This window comes from Pseudopodoces humilis, chromosome 1, assembly GCF_049639895.1.
Source record: "Pseudopodoces humilis isolate 2021_Gansu_Grassland_sample_001 chromosome 1, ASM4963989v1, whole genome shotgun sequence".
In the NCBI taxonomy this organism is placed as follows: domain Eukaryota; kingdom Metazoa; phylum Chordata; class Aves; order Passeriformes; family Paridae; genus Pseudopodoces; species Pseudopodoces humilis.
The window spans coordinates 123,013,140-123,030,457 of record NC_142200.1 but is presented as its reverse complement, the minus strand read 5'-3'; the positions used below and the strand labels follow the sequence as shown (position 1 = coordinate 123,030,457).

General features: G+C 36.0%; 1 protein-coding gene across 2 annotated transcripts in view; it reads right to left on the bottom strand.

Annotated features, from left to right (window-relative positions):
- The window catches only part of CRPPA (CDP-L-ribitol pyrophosphorylase A), a 108,606-nt gene that overhangs the window by 70,957 nt on the left and 20,331 nt on the right, over positions 1-17,318 (bottom strand). For both annotated transcript variants that reach the window (XM_088066112.1, XM_005518844.3), the window contains exon 3: positions 10,823-10,972. In XM_088066112.1, coding sequence (XP_087922238.1) covers positions 10,823-10,972 — 150 coding nt within the window. The remainder of the gene's footprint in view (positions 1-10,822; positions 10,973-17,318) is intronic.

The window sequence follows — 17,318 nt, the reverse complement described above, 5'->3', positions numbered from 1 at the left end:
AGGGTGTACTGTTCTCCAAGTCTGATACACTGATGTCAGAGGAGAACAATGAAATGAAGTAGCAGCACAAGGCCAGCTGTTTATATACCATCTCATGCTAAACATCTTCACATGTGAAATTTTAAATCTGTATTTAAAGTACAGAATTCAACAGCTTCTATATATATTGCCCTAAGAAATTCAGTTAACAAATCAAGCATTATTAGAGAGCACGTATAAAAAAGGTCCTGCATCAGGCACAGCATGGCCAGCCAAGGTCAAGGGCAGGGATTGTCCCTCTCTGCTCTGCGCTGGGGTGGCCTCACCTCGAGTTCTGGGGGCAGTGTTTGGGAGCCTCAATATAAAAAGACACTAAACTATTAGAGTGTCCAAAGGAGGGCAACAAAGATGCTGAAGGGCCTTGAGGGGAAGCCATATACACAATGTCTGAGGTCACTTGGTCTGTTCAGCCTGGAGGAGACTGAAGGGAGACCTCACTGCAATTACAACTTCCTTACATGAGGAAGCAGAGGGGCAGACTGATCTCTTTGGTGGTCCATGACAGGACCTGAGGGAATGGCCTGATATTGTATCAGTGGAGGTTTAGTTTGGATATTAGGAAGCAGTTCTCCATCCAGAGGGAAGGAGCGGGCTCCCCAAGGAAATGATCCAGCGCCAAGCCTTGCAGAGTTCAAGAAACATTTGGACAATGCTCTTAGGTGGTGGGACTACTGGGGATGTCCTCCGCAGGACAAGGAGTTGGATTCGGTGATCCTTATGGTCCCTTCCAACTCAGGATATTCTATGATTCTACAAAAATTCCAGAATATTTGTGAAGAAAATTCTTACTGACCCAGGTATACAACCATTCTCATCCTAAGTCTTCTGTATGTAATTCAGTGTACATCTAGATTAAATTTACAAAACAAAAATATGTTTAAAATTCCTACTCTTTCTAAAGCCCCTTTATTACTGAAAGCCTTTCTAACATAAGTTTGACAGTGTACAGTTAACTGAACTTGACATACACACATAGCTTTGTGAAACAATAGACATAGTTTAAGTTTCAGACCACTGATTTGAAATGATGGAAACAGCTGGAAATACTGGCACAAAACATATCCACAAAAGAAGGAAAACATAATAGTTTAGCTCTTTAAATGACACAGAAGTGAATATGTTACTTAAGAATGCTTCTGTACTCTTGAATATTCAAAGGCATTCTAATAGGTAGTTTTGGGGACTCTTTTCTGTGAGTGTTTTTTTTTGCTTGTTCTCCAAGAGTGGATGTTTGAATAAAGTGCTACGAGTGGAATGAGGTACAGATTTTAGCATTACACAGTCTTCCTCCTCTTTCCCCCAAATTAGTCTGAAAACATATTGAAAAATAGTACTACTTCCTAAAATGTAAGGTTCCCTGTATGTAAACATAGAATAAGAAGTTAGAGAAAAGAGCACCTATGCAGCCTGTGTCTCCCTGGTATTTACTAATAGTCCATATGTTTACTTATTTCCAATACAATACTTTGAACGCTAATTTACTGTACCTTTATATGGGAACTTGTAACCATACAACAGAACCAGCACAGATAAAAAAAGGTTCAATACTGTTATTTTCTTATTTTTTCATCATTCCTCAGTTTATAATGATACAAAATAATATTCTTTTATGCATTAACTGAAAGAAAATTTTCAGAGATGCTCCTTTACACAGGTACCTTTAAAGCCTGTGTGGAGAGCCAGCATTTATAATTATGTAACCCTTGAATGGGTAATCTTCAGCACTTTTTCCAGTGTCAGCAGTGTCTCCATTTTGTTCTCCCATGTAAATCCACTCAGTAACAATATCAGAACACTTGCACTTAAAATGCATAACTAATCAACAATAGCAGAGCTTTAGGGCTTTTCCAGATCCTGGAAAACCAAGTTTCCACTGCTGAAGTGCCAGAGTATATCATGAACATTCATCATCAGGAACATTTTATTGAGTTAAGAAGTAGACACAAGCTCTCACTGAACCTGAATTGGCCTATTTTTATCATATTTTATAAAGATTTTTTGACACACTCGTTAACACTGAAACAAAAAAAATGCTGAATCCAACAGTGAATTTGCAGCAAGCACTCAGCCTACATCAATATGCCACAACTAAATGAGAGACAGCAGAAGCAGCAAACAGAAGGAGGAAATGTGAATGAGGAAACACTGAGATCAACATAAAACCAGCTTATCTCATCTCTGAAACTATTTTTACTGTAGTTAATTATTAAGACTGCTGTGACATATATCCAGATGCAGCAGTAGTGAAGAGAAGAACATTTTAATCCCTAACAGAATTAAGCAAGCCTGTTTTTGTACAGATCTGTATCCATATGCCAACACCTTTGAATGCAGTAACTGCAAGTGCCTCTTCCTTATATGCCATGATCTCCTGGCAATCTACCATTAGACCCCCGAACACTTCCTGATTTGTCATTTGAATATTTTGGTTCATGTTGCTTCCAAGTACACTAAATACTCATATTTTAGTTACAACATGAAGAAATAAGAAAATTATAATATTCTATGTGACAAGAGTAGTAGTCAAAACACTGTGTTAGGACTCATTGTTTGCACTTTTTAAATTACCTTGCAAATTGGAAAAATACTAGGGAAAGTTATTTGGACAAGACAGAGACATTTTGCCCTAATGTAGAAAAATTTTGCCCTAATGTAGAAAATAAAGATTATTTAGGTTATTCCAAGAAAATCTGAAGAAGTAATTGTTCACATTCTCCCAATAAAGAGATTTCTAAATACATCGCGTCATAAAATTAAGAAACCAACAGATAATTTAATCAAGGTTGGAAGCAGAGGTGAGCCAAATTCAGGCCAAGCTAAAAGGCATTTTTAATTTTTTTTTTTTTTTTTTAACACACAAGATTATTCACCCTTGGAACAATTTACTTCAGAAAAATCACCTCTTGAATTATGCAAGAATATAAATTGTCCTTTTCCTTGCCTTTCAATAAAACAAACTGCCAATAACAAGAGATTAAAACCTCTAGCTTCACTACCTTGTCTTCTTTGTTACCATCTCAGAACAAGCAACAGATGACAATTTAGGTGGGTGGTCTCCCATATGCAGGACACCAGGACCCTCACTCGGTATTCAGCATTTTCTGAGCCTGTGCTGAACAGGTGATTCTCATGGATACAGGACACTTACCAGGGTAAATCCAGTAACACAACAGTATTCTCATAATCCAATCTAACTTCCAACTTGAATATTTGCACTGTGTCTCCTTAACATACACCTTCCAAATTATATCTGATGACAAAATGCCTTTTCACTGCCATAGAGATGCCACACTTCATCTATGGAGTGGAAGCTTTGCACCGCTGCAGCAAACAGTTCCAAGAGCTAATATGTGAATTTGGGAAGTTCTTTGAGATGCTACATGATGAGGAGTGACATAAAATGGAAGTAATTATCCCATTAGCAAAAACCCTTTTTTTCTTGTGCAAGGCATTTGAATTTCTCCAAACATTCTTGTGGCAGAATTTAATTAGGGCAAGGTGGGGATTCAGACAATATCCTGGCTCTACCATTGTGCCAAAGAACTAATCAAGTACAGAGCTATCTAAACTAGCGCAGTTTTCTCCAGACCACCAATCTAGCTTCACTTTTTGAATAAAAGAAAGCACTACTGACTAAATTTCTTTTAGCATATGTACCCTGAAAAGTATTCTTTAGAATTGGGTAGGCTTTAAGGATAGGAAAAATTATTTATTCCTCTCTGCTCCTCAGGGCAAAGTTGTCAGGGTAAAAAGATGCCAATGAAATAAGATCTCTTTGGAAAATGTCTCAGAGCTACAACCTGCAGACTATACAAATTAGGATATTCATTTAGGTGAGGCTGACAACCCTGTAGTTAAACAACAGTCTGCATGCATCAGCCTGACAATGAATGGAGAAAGGCAGAACCTCTGCAAAACTACATTATTAAAAAATAAGTGCCATACCAATTTTGCATCAAAACAAGAAAAAATTATCAGCTTTCAATGTGCATTAAATGTAACAGAATTCAGGTTCTATTGAAGTTCCAAGTCCTTTAAATGTGACTAAAACAAGTCATAAAATTATAGCTGAAACGGACCACAACAATGAAAGGGTTATTATTAATAATGTGAAATTTCTCATTTAAGGAGAAATAGATTTTCTTCTGACATTTAGGAGTACACAGTTTTCCTTGTCAAATCATCATATCTAAAATCCTAATGACCTACGAACAAATCAGAAAGGCTTCCTTTTGTTATTTCATGTGCTTAGGTTGTACATGGAAAAAGTCACAGATATTTGCCATGTTCATACAAATACTACACAGATAACTAAAATTAGGGCTAGGAATTTCAAAAAACTATTCAGCTGAGTATCCAGCTTACTTGGACCAACTAAATAGGTGGTTACACTAATTAACTGTTACACAGGCAGATGGAAGAATGCTGCCTTTAGGACTCCATACAAAGAACATTGGTTTGTAGTACTATCTTCATACAAATCATACTACAAGATTAATATTAGTCTAGCCAGCTCTTGCCTAATTCATTAATCATTTCTTGATTCAGTATTTCAGAATACCTTTAATGTGAAGGAAGGAAGAAAACTTATAGACACAAACTGGAATGCAGAATTAGGACAAATACAATAATGATGTTACAGGGTATATATTTATAAGACCAGAATATATAACTAGAAACTACAAAAGTAAAGTGGGCGACCAGAGCCTAGGGGTCTGGAAAAGGAAGAGGACCTACACATGCACACACAGAGCATACTGCAAAATCCACTTGAATAAGAATGAGGTTAAATGATCATCCTTACAACAATACACTTAATAATAAGACTCCTGATGTTTTTTTAAGAAGACAAAGGTCAAGAAACAACCCAGTACAACTTATGATAAAACCCATATATTTTATATGCTATTTGTCATATGTTTAAAACAATGGTGATCTCTTTTTCAGTGCTTTTACACTACAAAAATGAACAACTCTGGCCTACATCACTAATTCATGATGGAATAGAATCAGAAAAAAAAAAATTACCCCCAAGTGAATGCTTACAGGAGATAAAATATTAAGTTGGTCAACCTTAGTGACAACTTACATGCCTTGAAATACACAAAGTTTCATGTTTGATGAATGTTAAAAATAAAGGTTGAGGTGCCTTGAAGATTCAGATATCTTAAGTCTTGGCAAGGGCATGAGCAATGTTTTTTTCAGGATTCCAGCACTAGAATTAAATCACTTATGTCTTGATCCTTCAGTCCTTTTTCAGAATCTGACCCTTTCTCCCAAAGTTGCCAAGGTTTTAGTCAACAATTTGTCTACTACCGTTCATCTAATCACTTGTTGCTCCTGGTAATGATCATTTGACAGATATTGATGTTTTTAACAAAGAATGAAGCCACAGGAAAATCCCCAAATCAGTCTAGACATTTTGCCTCGAAGGACTTTGCCTGACCTATGCCAACATATTGCTAAATTCCTACAGCTGACTCCACTTCTCTGCTACAGAGGATATTAAAATGCTTCACACATGTTTGAAAAAGAATCCCAGTAATGTTGTGCCCTTTCAAAAAGTACTTTAGAAGTTTACAAAATCCACATGGAATACAGTCCCTATTATTTACATACAGAAAAAACAATACTTTGAGCAAATACTTTTACAATGGCCCTAACAATAGCCAACTTCCTTTCTCACTCTGGAAAAATCTTCCCTGGACATTTCCAGAGGTTTGTTAGAAGAGAACCATTTTGGGATTTCCTTTTCTTCTACTAATGACCAGGTTGGACAGTTCACAGACTATCTCTTCTCCCCATCTCCACCCAATCTGTGGACATCTTGCAATGATTTTTTTGGGGAGTGGAAGAACATCTGCCTCCCAGAACTCAGCATCAAAGTATTTGCATGATTCTCTTTGACACACTATTGTTTTGTATCTTGTCATTACTAAGTTTATATATAGCCATTCCCTCCTATGCAGGCAGATGCTGTAATGGCCCATAAATAAATGTTATACTCAAGGAGTGGTTAATGTTGGCTATGAACAGATACACTAATATAGTGTAGTCCTAAAAGGTACTAATTTCTACATATTTTCTACACAGATTAGACAGAATCCCTAAGATCAGTCTGATCTGTGTGGATATCTGTAAGGAGGTTATAGACATGAATCAGAGAAATGTCTCTAAACATGTTGAAGCTCATTCTCCTTCAATGACTATTCCTGCTTCCTGTTCCTATTTTTTTTTTTTACTTCAGCTTCATTGTTCTCATTAGCTAAATATAAACTTCTATACTTTGCAAAAGGTCTACTATCAACAGATTAAAGTAACTATATAAGTAATACAAACACCCTACCCTCCCCAAAAAGTGTGCAATTCTTGCAGCAAATTTCCACAGGTACAAATCTTGAGGAAAATTGTAAGATAATGTATAAATGATCATCAGAAAAAAAGTGTATTTTTTTAATAAGATTCTTAAAAAGCTATCCCTTAATTTTGAATTAGTGACCAGACTTTGCCATATTTCCCAAGTATGAAGGATTCCTGCAGAATAGCATCCTAACATGTCCTGCTCTTTTTTCAGGTGTTTATAGCTATTCCCTCTCTCAAGGTTCTCAGCTTCCCTGGCCTGGTGGCACTTGTGAGCAACTCTCTGGTATTCCCGACATTCAGGCTGACAACTCCTTAACCACTGCATCATCTTACCAGGGCCGTCTGTTTGCATATTTGACATAGAAGCTGGTCAGTATCCTCTACCTACCACTCCTCTTCTGCTTCCATTTCTGGTTGTTTCTCTTCCAGATCATGAAAAGGTAAAGCTTTTTAAATGTTCCTGCTACCTTTCTTGCTTTAGCAGATGTATTTCAAGTGTCCAATATTTTGAGTATTTCAGCCTTTATATACTGTGGTTGTGTTACTTTGTACAGAACACGACGTGACACAACAAGATGCTTTGTGTTAAAGACAAAAAAAAAAAAATCTTAGAGATTTTGTGCATTTTACAATATATCAAAAACAAGTATTACAGAAATCAGTCTCAGCCTATTCTGATTAAAGGAAAATTGTAGTCTACCTGACTTCCTGATACTCTAATTCTTTTAAAAGGTACTGCTCCAGGGAAGACTTGACTTCTGGTAAGTGAAGTCTCCCCCACCCACCTCCTCCCAGGCTTGCAGGATCATACTTCACATTTGTTCCTATTTAAATTAAGAAGTGGAACAGAAACATGAAACTACCTTAAGCAGAAATGAACAAGTCTGGTCTAAGGAATCTGTCCATTATTTGCTATCTTTGGAAAGGGTGGATTTTCAATTAACACTTAAACTTTCCTGATTTTCCTTGGGATTGATAAAAACAGAAAAGCAACAGACATTTTTAAAGATAAGAAATTTGTTATTACATAACAACATAAGTAATAATTTTTAAAAAATTATATTGGCTGATTTTGTCCCAGGTAGTTCAGAATTGAAGTAAGTCATGGATTCTGCCATTTTTTTACAACTTTTCCAGAGGTTTTACTAGTTGTATTTTTGATTTTAATTTTTTTTAATTTGTCCATTTACTGTTGTTCATTACATTGTGCAGGAACTGAGAAGTCAAAAAATTATGACATAACAGATCTAAGAGCAGTGATGCAACATCACATTTATCCCCTTACCAAATTTATACATCCTTTTACCTAAAATCCCAAGGAAAACCCCTGGCTAACATAAAGCCTCCCACCTGCAAGATCCACACACACACTACAAGTACAGTTCTATCTCACCTTGCAGTTGTTTGCACTGGTCACTTGTCCACCCTGAGCCAGATACACACCATACAAACAAAAGTTGTAACTCTTAAAGATTTTATAAATCATATAAATTGTACAAATTTGAAAGTTAATAGTTATGAAGTCAAAAGTCTTGACACCATAACAGTTAAATCAGAAAGTAACATATATCTGAGCAAAGATCTGTTTGGAATACATGTTTTAGGCAACAGGGAAGATGTAAGACTGAAAACTAAATTAAATGCATCACAATTAAATGCAGGTGAACAGTCTGGCTGAATTCCTCAAAATCTGTCCTGGATTTTTTGATTTTTGATTTTTGTAAAGGGGATTCCCTGTAGTACACATACATTTTACGATACTATTGTAAATCAATCTTTGGTATTTGTACATAAAATTAATTAGAGGAGATTCAACAGGGCATGTATTTTTCCCCAAATCATTACTATCCTTTTTTCATTTGAGCAAGAAATGGAAAATTACTTAACTTGGTAAAGATCATACTAATATATTTTTTCATCTTTTAATAGTGTTAATACCTTACACCATTCTAATTCTAGATAAATTTAAAATAGCAATAAAAGGAGAAGGACCTCTAGTCAGCTCTGCCCAGACTGCAACCAGACAAGAAGAGAAAAAAGACTGCAGATAGCAAGCCTGTATGGGTCAGATAACTGACCTTTAACTGAATTTTGCAACTTTGTGGTCAATATATTTAGAGATCTTACATTCACAAACACATCTGGAAGTAAATACTCTAAACCTATCTACTCACATCAGACAGTGCATTTAAATAGAGATGGAGTTTAAAAGCACTATTCCACATTACCCACAGTGTAGCTGAAAAGCCTGTGTTACTCGAAGCACTAATTCAAATGGAGAGTTTCTTTCCAAGGAATGCATGTTTGACTGTTGTTTTTCCCCACACTACTGTTGCATAAAGGTCACATCTGTATAAAATACCCAGGCATGGGATCATGATCCCAGGCAGAGTCAGCCAAAATGAATTCCATTTCTAGCTTCATGAATGGCTTGCAACATGAGTAACAAAATTATTTTCTCTTCCTTGTTCATTTGTACAATGATACTTACCTTCACCAGCCTGTGGGAATTGATTACGAATATGTTAATATTTAGGATGCACCATAAGCTGCATTCATTCCTACAAAAATCTGTCCTACAGTAGCTTGACTAGGTTTTTCAGGGCAACGATTATCTGTCTTTTTTTATTTGTTTGTACAGTTCCCAGAACAATAGGGTCTTAATCCTTGACTTGGACAGCTAGACACCATTGAAACATAAATAATTAGGAAACAATATGAGCTGAGAGATTTTAGCAAAGTGTTATACTTCCCAAGGGTCCAGGCACAGAGTATTAAAATGACCAGAATTTAGCCAAAGCAAAGGAAACTGGGGACAAGAAACCATAGCCTTGGTTGCTTCTAACAACTTTGGTGGCTTGTTCTTGAAAGAGCAGGAATACAAAAAGGAAGACTGATGGAATACATATGTGAGAAAAAACTCTATTCAAGTAGAGTAGGAATTGTAAATATAGTTGTCTTTTGAGGGAGGCATTTAAAGCAAAAGCTTTTTATGTATTTGACAGCTCTACCGTATTTGCAAATTATAAGCAAACACAGTAGGAAAAGTACAGGGTTCTTCAGGGGATGGGGGATGAGGTGGTTGCAAGAAACAGCACATAAACATGCAATTTGCCAAAAGATTCAAGATACACATCGAAAACAATTGTATAACCAACAGTAGCAGTCATCTCTTGAGATGTGTTCTTATGCACATAGAGGCTGCATTTCTTATGAGTATACCCACTACATTCAAGGTAGAATCTCAGAAGTATCAGCTGTGTGTCATATACTAAGAACAATCCCCTGCTTCCTATCAGAAACAAAAAGGTTGAAGCCAGTCAAATCACTCGAGTAGCTCTTAATTTTGGATAGTTCTTCATCAGCAGCATCTAATATCTTCAAGTATCAAGCATAAAGGATATGACATGGAATTTGTGCCAACATTTCTAAGGAAAACAATTACTAAACGATTAAATAACAGCTTCTTTATTGCCTGTCCTCACATTTTTCTGTTGTTAGTGACTTCTAAGCTTTGTACTCTCTGAAAGTGAGTATCAGAAACTTGGGCTTGTTTAGAATTGAAACACTGATGGGGAAGCATGACTGTCAGCATTAACATGAAAAATAATTCCTTCCAAGTGACAAATGAAGAAATGCTCTGCTTCCAGTCAGTCGGGAAGATACCTGGAGGACAGGCAATTTCCACAAGGTGATGAATGAAAAGGAAGTAGTGTTAAGAGGAAAGGCTGGAATGTTTCCAGCAAACTGTGAATGCAGGGTGGGGCAAATGAAAGCAGTCTTCAGGGCAAATTAAAGCAAAAGAGTCAGGGTTTAATACACTACCCACAGTTTTAATTTTCTTGAATAAAGTTTATTTCAAAGCACTATATTAGGAAAAAATGAAAAATTACAATAGACACAAGTAAATATTATTTTCAGTCACTAATCAAAGTATGTATAATACACATGCAACAAGAAACAAAAGAAACATTTACCTAGATGCAGCAAGTTATATTATCTCAGTATTTTAGAACAGCCTGTATCCCACGAAATTACTACAAAATGTCATTATTACACTGTGCATCCAAAACCCTTTGATATTCTCAGTCAACAACACACACAGTTTATATAGATACCTAATTTCAAACATATAAACCCACTCATTTAAGTAATTTATTTAATGCACAATAAAAATGAAAGCAAAATTTTCTTTCCAGCCATTTATACCCATCACCTCCTCTTGTATTTGAAAGTTAACTAATCAAAAATCTGAATAAATTAGAATGATAAGATTTTTTTAAAGACTCAGAAGTAGTATGCATACAGTTTGATGTGATCTGAAATAGGTGTTGAAGCTCTCTTCTTGAAAGAAGAGAAATAAAGTTACCTTTTTTTCTTTTTAACTGAAGCAAATGGAAAGAAGGTCTTAATGTCTCACCTGTTGGTATGCTTCATAGATTATATCAAACAAGAAAGCCTGAGGCATTTCACTCGCTCTGTACCTGGCACGTTCCAGTGAGTGGTCCAAGCAGCCATCAGCAGCAGAGGCAATAACAGTAGAAACTAAAGGACGGATTGCTCCTGCTGCCTGTGGAACAAAACACGAGAGACCTAAATGTTATCAATATTAATTTATATCACAAAGCTTTAGTTGAAAAAGCTTGAAATTTATTTCTTTTCCTTCTTTCTTTTCTATTTCTCATAATCCATAAGTTATACTACTTAGTCTGCATGAGACTTTGAAGATCAATGTAGCAATGGAAGATTGTATAAGAATACCTGGAGGGACAATTTATTAAAAAAAAAGGAAGAAATCTTAAGCCCTTCATAGACATCTACTGCAAATACATGCACAGATCTGAGATGTTGATTCTTCAGACTTTCTTCTCTATACATAGTCAGCAGTTTCTATAAGGACAGTTCTGGGCCTATTCAGAGAGCAAACAGCAGCAGACACACCTAAGAAGTCTCGACAATCCACATCACCTATTGCTTTCACAGATCTCAACTTGATCTAAACAGATCTAAACTCATCAGAACTAAGCTACCAGAAAAGTTTCATAAAATTGAGCCTGTTCCTCTGTGTTGAATTCACCTGGTAAACTACCACATAATCACACCAATGAAATCAGAGGGACCACAGCACATACATCTGAAAGTACTTAATATCCAGCAGCACTGTGCTGCAGAACAGATATTTAAAAGCTTATATTTCAGTTTTAGTTTTGCTTAGACTTTAAACCAATTAAACATATACTTTTGATTTTTTAATCAATATATAGTATTAAGGATCTGTGGCATCTCTGAAACAGAACTCTCCCATGTGGCTTTAGGCATTTTGGTACCAGAAAGTTACCCACACTTCAGTAACTTATCAAACACTCATGTGCTTTGGATGTAGCTTAAGAGAACTGGGACAAGAGTGGTCCATACAAGAATGAAGAAAAGAATAGTGGCAGAATACTTACCAAGTCACAGAGAAAAAGCATGCTGCCCATCAATACTAACCACTGAGAACAGCATCTTCACGCTATACTGCTTATTGTCAATTTTTAAGAATAATAAAAAAAGAATAATTGATGCTGTTTGAAAACATGTGGAATTATCCAATATCTTAAAACAGTGTACCTAGAAGATCACTCCCAGTGGTGAATTCTGACACTTTTTACTGCAGCTACAGATTTTCTGAGGTTTAGTGAATTTTGACACAGAAAAAAAATAGGTCCCTTATCACATATGAGCGATTTTACTTATCTCTCTTGGCAAATCCTGCCCTAATACACGAGTCCTGTCCATCCTTAGATTTCTGACCTCAGATAATCATAAAATGGCAGAAGAAGATGAATAAAGTTTTTCCCTCTCAGAAGAGAAAGAACAAGTTCTCTTCCCTCCCCCTTTTACACTACTAAACAATAAAACAAAGGTGAATGCAGTCAAGGTGTTGAGCACTTTATGAGCTCCAAACTACAGTTTCTCAGTTCATTTTTTTACAGAATGAATACAGAGATGTGAACCAATTTCTCATGCCCAAAGAGTTTTGATATGCATGACCAACTAGGGCAGGGTGAAGGAAAAGATTGAAAAGATACATGTAAGAAAAGAAATATCTGAACTACCTTCTAAAAATCTGAAAAATACTTTTTCTTACTAATACATGGAAAGAGATACCTATATAAAAACTACATGGAGCAAAACACTATCATTCAAAGGCAAAATGTGGTACAGAAAGATGAGTAAAATTTATGTAATCACATAAGAATTATCTGTAAAGAATCTCAAGAAGTCATCTAGGCCACCTTTCTGTCCTAGGCAGAATCAATTTTACTTCTGTAATAGAAAAGACAAACTGAGAAAACTAAACACCACTGTAATTTTAGTAATATGTCAGTGTATTAAATGAGGTGTAAATTTAACAGATGTACTTAGAGTAAAAGCTGTGCATAGCAGAAGTAGAGAGACTAAATGATCTGCAATTTGTCCCCTCTCTATTTCCTGTGATTCAAGGACATGGATTATTACATCTATATCCCAGCTGCTGGGCATTTGGACTATGTTACTTTGCTCTGCCATCATATTTTAATTGGGTCTTTAAGTGTGACTTAATTGGTCACACACACACACTCACACACAAAATTGTAAAATTAAAAGGTCATGGAAAAAGAGAAAGAGCAGCATGCTACCCACAGTTTTTCTCTAATTAACTATATATTTGAATTTTTTTTTTTCTGGAACAGTTACCATTCCAGAAAGCCATTTAGCAAAAGAGGATTCCTTAGGCTGATCCATTATTTTATTACAGTTTTTAACAATCCTGTCATGTTACATTTTCAGCATAAAACAGGCTGGAAGAATACAATGTGACTTGCGTAACCAACCCTCACAAGTGAAACATGCACTGTGAGGAACAAAAAACCAAACTGCAATTCTAAATAAAATTGAATACTCAGAATAATGTTCTTAAAAGAACTCTGAAACACATTGTTTTCTTGCCATCTGGTTTATTGCACAATCAAAAATTATGAATATCTGTATTGGTATCTTTGTGACAATACTGAACCACAACTCCTGCTCTGACGAGGCCTAGCTCTTCCAAACAATTCAGAAAGACCTAATTTCTACTAAACCCAAATGCAACATTTTTTTTTAACTCTGCAATTAACTTCTCATGTAATTGAAAGCTTCACAGCACTTAACATTTAACAAGTGCATATTTGAAACAAATTCAGTTTTCTTTTACGATACCCCATAACAGTCCCGCATGGCAGACTGAGATTTCCCTCTCTCTTCCTGCCACTTCAATAAGAAATCACAAGTTGGGCACAATAAGATTTTTTTCTGCAGCAGGTCCACTCAAACGATACCTGACACTGATTGAAAATATGAAACTTAATACAAAGAATATGAGTCATGGCTGACTTCCAATCATGCAAAGGAGAGAAATTCTGTGTGTGCAGAAACAGGATAATAAGTCATTTGGTTTCAAAAGAAAGCCCCAGCTTTTACTCCAGAAAAGAACAACTCAGTCTGTGACTGAAAGCAGAATGGAGAGCTCTGGTACTTAGCAAAGCCAAGAAGTTTCAAGTGCTCAGAAAACCTTCATATGATAAAGAGCTGCAGTCCAAAAGCCCCAAAAGCTGAACTTAAGCATGCTTGCTAAGGTGCAGCACTGAGTAAATACCTTAAAATCCTGAGACAAGATACAGAAACTGATTGTCTGTTTGGCTCACTTTCAACAGGACCTTTCTCTATCTCACAAACACACGTGGGCTCTCTCAACCAGATGACGTGATCCAACACAGGGCTGCATTTCCCACCCCAGTGATGCATGAACTACATTAATTCCTAAGGTCACTTTCAGACTGTGTAAAATTGGGACCAAGCAAGGGAAAACACTGGCCTGTGGCCCTGCACTGTTTTCATATGGCAAAAGAGAGCTCAGTCCCAAACACAGGAAACTTTGCATCTGCAGTACTGCTGGCAACATCCCTGAGCTGGTATAAGCCAAGACAGCTGCCAAACCCATGCTGGCTTACACAGACCCCACCACACGTGATTCTGCTCCCAAAACTGGCTCATTGTATCTCCATTCATGGTCTAGGCATAACATCTGGCATGTAAAATCAAAATAATTGCACTGTGAGTTTTGTCTTATATACAGACCAAAGAGGGGCACACTTTTAAGATGTATGGCTCATTCTGCAGTACTTCTTTCTGGTTAGCACAAACCTCCACTCTGAAAAGCACAAAGGCTTTCTGAATTCCACCTAGCAGCCTTGCAATTAACTGAATGGGGAATTTAGGAATTTAAGACAGGACTATAGACTATATTTTTTTATTCAGAAACTTAAATATTAGGGCACAGTAGGGACAATAATACAATAAGGCAGTATTGTAGCTAAAGGGACTTTTTTCCCTGGTAATTGTAGGGTGTAGGTGAAGAACACAATCATTTAGCTAGACCACATCTATTCAGTTACAACAGCAAGCAATCTTTGCAAGGGATTTCCATGTTGGTTTTTGTGATTAAAAATCAGTAACAAAAAAAATATTTCCATATTAGGAAAAGAGAGTATCTACGGAGTTTCAGGTATTTGAATTTTATTTGTTCTAATTTGAGAAGCATTGACTTGCTCTTTATGTCAGGAATGCACAGGTATCTGGCCCAGCTCTCAGGCGAGGTTCAGACATGAACTTAAAAATAAATAAAACAAAGAAAACCTATCCTCATTTAAAATTACAAGTACCTGCTAATGTCACTGTAGTTCTGAAAATCTTTTTTGCATTTTGAATTACCATAGAACAAAATACAAATCCTGTGAGTCTACAGCAAGTTCATGGGTCTTATACTGACATTTCCCTACTCAAGAGCATTTGTCTTCCTATTTCTAATAATTTTGAGCCAGACCTCAAGTAGGTTTGCCTTCAAAGTCATACAGAAAATGTACCATACACCCTTCCTGAATGTGAAGCGGATACTCAACAGATAATTAAATTTAATTTCTTTAAATGTCCACTTTACAGCCTTCAAGCTGCTCTCCTTCAAATACAGTCAAGCACTAACCTTGTCATGTCCAGGAAATGCATTTCTTTCCCCCATTTTTGCATATTTTGTTAAATAAATCAGTTTAAGCATCCAAATATGAGTGATCAAGCTCTTAAAATACTGCTTCATAGCATAACAGACATTGAAACAAATACCACTAACTGGTTAGTTTTCTTTGGCAGACAAAATACTGAAAGAAAAAAACAACCTCCTAATCTATGACTTCCTTAAAACAATGCCAAAAATGTCCTAAGAATGCAGAAGTCTATCAACTTCAGGGCAAGTGAGAGACTCCTGTCACTCAGAAGCAAGCTCATCTATTGATATGGTGAAACTGAATCCACCTCCAGATGCTTTTAGAAACAACAGGTGTCTTTTATGACCCATTTTAAACTGCACAAATAAAAAATATTTACAAAAAGATTCTAAGTCTTGTGTTCATTTTTTTGCATAAGTGCCTAGACCACAACATGAATTCAAGAATTAAAGATTCAATGGTGACTGAAAAAAGGTAGAGAATTAAGTGCATGAGGAAGGTCAGGATGACAAGGCATCACAAGTGTTTTCAGTGGATCTAAGGTGTACTAACCCACCTTTTCACTAAATAGTAACATATTCTTCTCAGTTTATCATACTTCCACTCTAACAAGAAGTTTAAATGTGTATTCAGTGAATCCTTAATCAGGGTGAGCTTTAATATCAGACAACACAATCAGTTCAAGGACTGATGAAATCAAACAGTATTAATGACATCTTTTATTATGAAATGAAATATGAATTTTTAGATCACAGAAGCTAACACACAACATAATAACTTGGCTAACATAACGTAACTTACTTTTTCCTGAATATTCATAAATAATTAAAACTATAATTTTATTTATAACAAGGTAATATTAGGTAGTAAAATCCAAACAGAACCATTAAATTTTTTATAAGGATTAGGGAGGGAGATGAAGCTTTTATCACAAGCAACAAATTATCCAGCTTAGATATCCAAAACGCAGTGCAGCATTCAGCCAAGACCAACACTCCCCACCTACAGCACAACACACAAAAAACAAGTTATCCAAGAGCCAAAACCTCCAAAAGAGCATGAAAAACCAGCACACATCACTGATTTGGTCATTTTAGGTAGCCAATATTGAAACAGAACAATGCTAAATAGCTGCAAGTCTCAACAAGCTGAATGACATGGACTAGGAAGAAAAAGAAGTTGTAGTGCCACAAAATCCTTACCAAAAATGTCAGAGCTACAATACCTTTTGTTTTAGAACAGTGTGGTAACAAGCTCAGACCACCACAGATCCTGCAGGCTGGCATACTAAAATAAAAGTATGCTATATCTTTGCCATACTTACCTTGTCCCCAGTAAGCCCCAAGTACTAATGCAGACCCACAAAGTCCACTCACACAGCCAGCCTGGAACCCTCAAAATCAAGTCAGTGGGAATGACAGCCTAAAACTTTACAGAATCTAGTCATAAATGAGAAAAGCCTTCCATCTCTCTGATATGACCTCTTTTCACATTTCAATTACACCAACAATACTTTTCTTCTCCATTCATAGCCTCTGTCTCCCCTGAAATTCATTTTCCCTATTCCATCTTCTCAGCTGTCTAGCAGCATTAAGTGTATATTTTGTATTTCATTTATTTAATATTTTAATCATCCCAACTAACAATTCAATGTTTGAATATTACTTAGGAATAGACCTGATATGACACATAGCAAAGCAAGCCTTTGAATGCTAAGTTTAAAAGAACGTTCCTATTCTTAAGCTTTTACCTGTTTTCTCAATATTCATATTTATAAATTTTAATTCTTTATTCAGACTTCTTTTCAACTCTGACAAGTAAAATATAACTAAAGCAAGACTCACAAATAATTTA